The sequence below is a fragment of the Dipodomys spectabilis genome, unplaced genomic scaffold (genome assembly GCF_019054845.1).
Source record: "Dipodomys spectabilis isolate Male_0828 unplaced genomic scaffold, ASM1905484v1 ptg000207l, whole genome shotgun sequence".
NCBI lineage: Eukaryota > Metazoa > Chordata > Mammalia > Rodentia > Heteromyidae > Dipodomys > Dipodomys spectabilis.
Genome location: NW_024870884.1, coordinates 12,818,308 through 12,826,664, shown reverse-complemented (window position 1 = coordinate 12,826,664; position 8,357 = coordinate 12,818,308). Strand labels below are relative to the sequence as shown.

Genomic DNA, 8,357 nt, shown 5'->3' with positions numbered 1-8,357 from the left:
CTTTGTAAAGAAAGGCTTTATTGCTGCAATTAGACACCCATTGTATAGCACAACTCCCCATACAGATAATTATTCAAGTGGTAATACTGAGAAACAGTGAACATACACAAAAGGATACAAAACTAGACATTTAGATCACTAGAAATTTTCTATGAAATATTTCAAATATGAAGTCTTTTAGGAACTACACCACACATGCCAGTGTAAATTTGGTTTTTATTAACAATCAACTTTCTATAAACATTACCATCTAAATGTGCACCAGGCAGCTGTACAACTTTTAATTACTTCCAAAACGAATGACAAATGCTTTTAGGTTCCCTATGTTTCCATCCTTCCTTGGGCTAGGCCTGGAAGTTGCATATTTCAAATCAGATTCAAAGGGGTAGTACCTCACAAGTGTACTTGCATCCAGCCACACCTTAGGGGAGGGGGCATGCTCTTCACTCTACAGCCCCCCCCCACCCCCCCCCCCCCGCAGGGGCCTCCCAAGGCTCTGGACACATTATGCTAGTTAGAGCACTGAAGGAGACACACAGAGGTTTGGAGTAGGAAGAGAACTTTTACATTTCCAGAGAATTCTTTTTTAAAATAAAGTGGGCACACACCCTAAATGACTTCTGGCAGATAGTCAGAAGCCCATCAGTGGAACTATGACTCATGGGGTAAAGGCCAAGCTGGAGAGAGGGCTGGCTGTGACACCCTGAGACAGTTTCCTTCTTCCCCTTTGCCTGGCCTAAAAGCATCAGCCCTCCTGGCCCTGAGGCCTCATCCCAGGACTGTTTGGTTCAGCCTCATGCCATCCTCCCACCAAAGACAGGCACAAACGGAGGCAAAAACCAGACAGGCAGCCCCACAAAAGCAGAGGCAAATGGACAGACTATGGGAGCTTGCGCAGATCCAGAGGCCCCACTAGAGGGCAGCATGATGCCACCTGTTTCACTGAGTCACTGATGGACAGAAGCTAGGTTCTGTTGGATCAGAGGCGCTGAACTAGATCCAGGAGGGAAAGGCAAGGGGTGGCAGCGTGCAATGCCAGCATTGGTCAAAGGAGAAAAGGGGTCAAGACCTCCTGAAAAGGAGGAAGACGGATTTGCAGAGCATGTGGTTGGCATGGTTCCAAAGGCACCTTTGCCGTAAGAGGGATGCTGCCACCTCCCCCCAGGACACCCGCTAGGGCTACCCCTAAGTGTACTTTCCTCTCCATAGAAAGTATCCGTGCTTCTCAAGTTCAGCCTGAGGGGCCCCGTGGGAGGGACTCACATTCAAACTCTGATTCTGGCCTCTTCGTAAATTCATCTACTGCGGGGAGGGTGCAGGGACGGGTAGACAGGACTGCAAACCTAGCTGGGCAGCTCCTAAGGGGTGCAGGCAGGGCTGCCTGGGGCTCAGCTCCCCTGAGTGGGCAGTCTGTAGCTGCCTGGTGTCCCCAGGCTGAGAAGGAATGTGGGTAATTGCACTTTGGGGGCACAGTGAGCACAGAGACAGGCTGGATGGGACCTGGGACGCAGGGAGCACAGGGTGACATCAGAGTCAGCTCCCCACAGGCCCTGGGACTCCAGCAAGTCAGATTCGATCCAGAAGCAGCAGGACAGGACCTGTTCTCTCAGCCTCCCCCAGTTCAAAGGCCTTCTGCTGCCTCCTGCCTCTCCCACCAACCACAGGGCTTCTCCATGCAACTGCAAAGAAAACGATTCTTGTGTTTGTTCCATCCCATTCCAGGGCAGGACACCCAGGCATTGTGCTGTCTCATCCTGGGAGACTCAGGCTCTGGGTCACTCACATCATGTGGCATAGCTACCTCTGGAGCTATTTGCCTGGCACTGACACTGGGCTTCAAGAGCAGAATTTTCATCTGGCTTTTTAAAGGGGCAAAGGCCATTTGATGGCAGTGATTTTGGTTTAGTCTGTGGTATGAAAAATGGTGCTGGAGGTAATCCCTGATGGCAGAATGGACTGGGTATGGGGCCATCCTGTCTGTTCTATGTGGTTAAGGCGACAATGGGTTGGTGTGGGTTTCAGAGCAGTGACAGAGGGGCCCACAGTAGTTTGTGGCTCATGCCAGGGCCTACCAGAACCGGCCTGCCTGCCTGCCTGCCTCCTGGCCCTGACCGTGACTCCTCAGAGCTCCCTGTAGGAGCCAGCGCAGGAGTGCCCGCACCTATGGCACCTGCTCTTTCTGCACAGCTGATACCCAGTGTGGTAGACAGCTATTTGTCAAGGAACATTTCCTAAGTACTTGTCTCTCCTAAGCACTCACTTCTTTTCTGCTTCCATCTCAAAACCCTTCTTCAGTGCTGACAAAAATGCATGGCAAGCCGAACCAGGCTCCAAGCCGCAGGAAGCAGGAATCTCACTCACTGCCACTGAGCAACCATCCACTCCCATCAACTGGGCTCTGGGTCAGCCTCTGCCCTGCTGACCAGCCACACGTCTGTCATTTGGGCACTGAGGACATCTTGCTACTCAAAGTACGTAAGGCAAAAAGGGTTTCAGATCTACTTTGATGAAAAGGAGGTAAGGGCAACAAAGGGAGATTTCTGAGTCTGATGCTCTTTTAAGTGTCAACCCCACTAGACACAGGTATCACAAAATAAAGATTCTCTTTTGTAAAGTGCTGTTTGCTCAGTGAACCATGTGCCATTGGGCTCTGAGGCCTCATCTGCTTGAATGCCAACAAAGGAAGGCAGGTGCTTGTATATGGGGGCTCTTCTACCCCATCCCCCGACTCTCCTCATCCAGCCCTGCACATTCCCAGCCCCGGGCTCTGGGCAGGGATGGCTCACTTTGGGCCCTGCTGATCTTCCTAGCATAGCCCTTTATTCTCTCGCTCTGCTCCGCAGGGTGGGCAGGAACTCAGCCATGGTGTCTGTGTGGAGTATCCCACCTTCCTGTCCTACAGAGCAGCAGGCAGAAGTGGGGCCCAGTACTGTCTGCCCCATAGGACTTTCAGGAGACTTGCCAAGGAGAGTCAGAAAGACAGAGGCCACTGTAAGTCACCCGCACAGTCTATGCTATTAAAGGACTCAAGAAAGGTACACAGTTGGCAGTAAACAAATCCTTCAGCTCTTCATGGATGTCCAGGGAATGGCGCCCTCCACCATCAGACATGAATGATTTCTGCTCCAGTGTCCTCAGGCTCTGTGCAGGAAGGAGAGTTTGTGTCGGAACGACAGATGCCACGTCCATCTTTATTTTCAAAGTTGGGCTCTGTTAGTGCAGGTTTTTCAAAAATATTCTTTTTGCTTGTTTCTGGACAATTCTGAACATAGATCACTCTGTTATAAGCCTTGAGTCTCTTCCACAATTGGAGGTACACTTTGCACTGCACATACATAAACAGAAGTCCTCCAGTGAAGCCAATGGCCACAACCACCAATTTAGTCCAAAAGGGCCACTCTAGGATTCCTGGAAGGAAGAAACTCAAGTCAGCCTGTTCGAAACCTTATTTAATAAGATCTAAAGCAACTAAAACACAGCTCTGAACTTCCACAGCCAGAAGCCTCCACTCATCAACTCCTCTCCTCAAAAGCAGGACGGAAAAGTGCTCAGCAATTTCATATTGTATCCCACTTTCTCAGGAGGGGTTTCTAGACAGTCCCGTGTGGTGCAATTTCATCTCTTCTGACTGGACTTGACGAGGGCACCCATAGCCACACCGAAAAGGATGCTGGGTGCCTCCTGCATGATTCTGACCTCCACTCCCTCTCCTGCCTCCAGAAAAACAGATGTGTGTGGCCCAGCTAGATAATGCACCAAACTAAAACCTGGGTCCCTGTGTGCGGCGCTCACCTGTTACCTGGCCCTGCTTGATCTCCTCCGCAGTGCGGTCAATCAGCACATACAAGGACCAGACCACGCAGGTGATGGCGATGACATGGAAGGTCACTGAGCACATGATCTTCCTCCGCTCACTGGCTGTCATCTGCAACTTCTCCCACTGGAAAGAAGACAAGCAGCCTGTGAGGCTTAGACTCAAGAGCACAGCGCCTCCATGGGAGAGTTGAGATGTTGGCCACTCTCAAGCTCTCCTTCCCTCTCTCTCTGAACCAGCGGACTCTCCCTAGTACTAAAGCTACTTGACCTCAACCAGCTATCAAGCGCAGCCATTTGGCTATGCAATGAAAGCTGCAGGTAGAGTGACTCCTGAACCTCCATCATTAACTCGTACATGAAGAGGCAGTGAGCATCCTGACAAAGGAGCCTGTAACTCCTGAGGGGAGCAGGCTGGCTCCAGATTCAGCTGCTACATTTTAGGTCTCCCTGACATGCCAACCAACAAAGACAGACAGACAAAAGGTCTGATGATGCCACAACACAGAGCAATGGGTCACACGGAAGGCAATGGCAGAAGGTGCTCCACCTTTGTTCCTCTGAGTTCTGGCTGCACGGGCTTGAGATCAATACCCAGAGTTCTGGGTACAAGCACACTCCCCAGTGCCATCTCCTCCAGGAGCTCACCCAGCTGCTCCAAATAGCCAGATTTCTTTCTCATTTACTGCTTCCCAAATCCAAAGGAAACAATAAAAGTACAGAGAAAGAACAAGGCATAAACACTCTGCCTATCTCTTGCCTTTATCCCAATGGTCCTGTACGGGGTAAGCTGGAAGCAGAGCCTCATGGTTCACCTAGATTATCCAAGTGTGGTCACACTCACTTGAACGACTGGCATAGAGTAATGTATTCAATGAAGATTTTTACTGAGGCAAAATAGTTTTTCAAACAGTCTGCAGCTGACTTCTTTGACACCTGTCTGCTTTCTGCTGGGCTTTTATAATTAGCAAAATCTCTGGACTTCCCAGCTAGAACATAGTACCATGCAATTTCTAACAGCTTGACCCCTGCCATTTCTTGATACCCATAGCTCAACCATTCCACGTGGGCCTCAAATCCACCTTCTTGGTGGATGTTCTCTAAAAGGTGATCCCTCTAAACTCCTTTCCCATTGCCTGCCAAGCCCACTTGTCCTTTAGGAACTGTTTCCCAAACCAAGCCATCTATAAGGTCCCACCCTCCCCACACAGGCCTGCCTACAAGGAGTCCTTCCCCCTCAGCATACCAGATAAGCTCTACAAACAGGTAAGTAAGCATTAAATTGGCCCCATCATGTACTGTTATCTGACTATGGAATTCCACTGGCAATTTATATATTAATGTTTTAAAACAGGAAGAACCAAAAACATTCTGTACTGAACACATAGACGTATCAAACTGTCAATATCTGAGGCGGAGGCCAGTGCCAGGAACAGAGCTCCTCTCAGAAGGGAGAAGTTGGCCAGGTATGGTGTCACAGAAGGTGGAAATAGGAAGATTGCAAGCTAGCCTGGGCAAAAGTATGTGAAACTTTATCTGAAAAATAAACTGAAGATCAAAATGACTGAAGGTATGACTCTAGTAGAAGCAAGCACAAGACTTTCTGTTTAATCCCCAGCAATACAAGTATACAAGCACGCACGCGCGCGCGCGCGTGCACACACACACACACACACACACACACACACAATAATGACCTGAGGCCTGATGGCTACATGTTGCTACTGCCCAGCAAATACTTATTACCAGTGTGTACAAAAACAAAGACTGTGTGATACAGCAGGGTGAGCGCTGGGGAGAGACAGTAACCTCTAACATGTAGTCCTAATTGGAGAGGCTAGACATGAGCAGCTAATATGCAGGAAGCTAAATGCTGACCAGGATGTGAAGGGACAGTCGTGATCAAGGGCAGCTGACTGACACAGAGAAGCTAGCAGTCTCAACATGTAGGAAAGAGAAGCATGACAACAGGAGGAGAAGAACATCTTCCCAGGTTGGGGGCAGGGGCTCAGACATCAGTACAGACAAAGATCTACAATGAGAACATAAGCGCCAGCCCCCTACTTGCTAAACCACTGGGCATAGGCAAGCCTCCCAGGGCTGAGAGGCCTGGTCACTGTGCCTCTGGGTGGCCCGCTCACGTACTTTCCTCAGAGGCTTCAGCTTGGTCTCCATGATGAACTCATACTTGCAGAGCTCGCAGCAGCGCGTATCAGAGCTCTTGATCCACTGCTGCAGGCAGGCCTGATGTACGAAGTGGAGGCTGCCTGTGCAGCGGCATGGGGTGATCAGAGGACTCTCATCATCACCTTCGCAGTGGCAGATCCTGCAGCACAAGAAAAAGCAGTCACTGTGAGAAGGGCTCCCGACAGGGAAGGAACTGTCTGGTGGAAGGAAAATCCCACCCACCCCAAAGAAACACTGAGAAATGAATACCACAGAGTAACAGGCACAGAAATACAGAAACACAAATGCCAACAACTACCACCAACTGAAAGTTCCAGCTTACCGCACCAGCAGAGAAAGCCAGGATGGCACTTGGCAACAGAGAGGGAAAATAACACAAGAAATGACAAAGCAGTCATTTTCAGGTAAGACTTGAGACAGCCATTGAAAGATGAATTTAAGGAAAGATAACATGTCAGAGGACAATTTTCTCTAGGAAACAAAAACCTAAACATTTCTATGTGAAACCAAAGTACCACAGTGAACCACATGGGAGTTCATGTAAAGCAGCCATCTGCAAGGAAGCAAGCACCTGGACTCGACTGCTAACCTCATGGAACAGGGGCCTCTGAGGACAGGAGTCTTTTCCAGTTGCCAGGGACCAGGTAGGGACACCTGGTAGGAGTTGGGAGCTAGCAAGATCAGACTCTTGAACTGTTTTAGGGTCAGGTTTGGTTTTGTTTTAAATTTAATCATGAAAACTACGCCAGCTGGCACTGAGGCAAGGAGCCTGGAGGATGAACAGGATCAGTGACAGGGAATCAACCCTGAGCACTCTGGTCTGTACAAGGATGCTTTACAGGAAGATAAGGCAAAATAAGGACCTTTGGGCGGGGATGCCATACCTGAGCTAAGAGTTAAGAGAAGAAATGGATAAAGGAGGTGCTGGGGAGAGCCAGGCCCCCACACTTATGAAGGGAGTAAAAAACAAGAGACAGACAGAGAGAGAGAGAGACAGAGAGAGACAGAGAGAGACAGAAGGACAGAGAGACAGAGAGAGACAGAAGGACAGAGAGACAGAGAGAGACAGAAGGACAGAGAGAGAGAGAGAGAGAGAATAAGACTCTGGAAATGCTTAAAATCAGGAGCACCAAGCTGGACAGCTGGAGATATTATTTTCTTTCGTTTTGTTTATGCAAAGTCTACTTATTTTAGCTGCAAAGAGTCAGCTCGGCCTTTAATATGTGTAGCTTCTTCATCTTTTAACATGAGATTTTCAAATGGCATCAATACTCCAATCTCCTGGAGGAAACAATTACTCCGTAAGTGGCTACAACTGGGTTATTACTTCATTTTCCTGAAACTTCACATATTAAAGCAAGGTGAGACTACGGGGGTGCGAGCAGACACGGCCCGAACAGTTCCAGGTAAACCAACCTGCAAGCATCCCCTGAGGTGGAGACAGGTGAGGTGGGGGGGCGCTTTTCAGAGAGCGGGGAAGGGCAGTCCAGGTCACTGTCTTTCTCCACTGAGCACAGGGGCGCCCGCAGGACCCTGCTCTTCAGTGTGACAGAAGTGCTGTCCTCAAAGACGTCGTCATCTCCCATTTCATCGGAGCAGAAGTCTGGGCTCCCTGCCAGCCCACTGGAGGACTTGGTGGCATGCAAGTGAATGGCATGGCTCTCTAGCTCATGGAACCTGTGCAGGCTGCTGGCACTCAAGCTGTGGGAGAGTGAGAACAGGTACCGGAGCAGCCGCCGGCTTCGAGACACAGACTCGCCATCTGTTTTCTCTTCTAAGAGAGGGGTGTGCAGGCTGCCCTTGCTGGCTTCCACCTCTGTGGTGGCTGAATGCTTGGCAGAAAGGGAGGAGACCTGAGAGTGCTTGGGACGACCAAGCGGTGGGCGGGCCAGAGCTCTTTTCTCTTTAGCATGGGGCCCATTCTTTCTGAGCCCTCGGTGTTGAGGGGGTGCCAGTTTTCCTTCAGAACATGTCTTCTCCACGTAGTCAAAGCTTTCCAAGGCATCCTGGGTCTTCTCACCCACATCGTTCAGTGACTTTGAGAACTTCAGTGTTCTTCTGGCCTTGGAGTTCTTCATAGGTTTCAAGGGCTGGACCCATTCTGAACCAAAGGAGTTTCTCTTTGGTGCCTGTAATGTGTCTTTACAGATAATTGTCACAGGGAGCCCTTGTGTCACAGACCTCTGGCAGAGAGGTGCATTCAAGACAACAGCAGACTGCACGGGACTGTGGTGACAACAGTCAGAAAACACTGCACCGGAACTGCATGCACAACAGCGGGATAAAGCACAGAGGGAAACAAGTTTAGAAGAGAACAGACACCACAGTGAAGAAATGAGACTCTGGTAACTGGGCAA

At 49.8% G+C, this 8,357-nt stretch overlaps 1 protein-coding gene across 4 annotated transcripts in view; it reads right to left on the bottom strand.

Annotated features, from left to right (window-relative positions):
- The window catches only part of Marchf8 (membrane associated ring-CH-type finger 8), a 97,697-nt gene continuing 89,340 nt past the window's right edge, over positions 1–8,357 (bottom strand). For 3 of the 4 annotated variants that reach the window (XM_042696337.1, XM_042696338.1, XM_042696339.1), the window contains 4 exons: positions 7,417–8,262; positions 5,959–6,139; positions 3,793–3,940; positions 1–3,408 (listed from right to left, as the gene is read on the bottom strand). In XM_042696337.1, coding sequence (XP_042552271.1) covers positions 3,104–3,408; positions 3,793–3,940; positions 5,959–6,139; positions 7,417–8,262 — 1,480 coding nt within the window. In that variant the 3' untranslated portion in view covers positions 1–3,103. The remainder of the gene's footprint in view (positions 3,409–3,792; positions 3,941–5,958; positions 6,140–7,416; positions 8,263–8,357) is intronic. The other variant, XM_042696340.1, reaches the window with a different exon arrangement.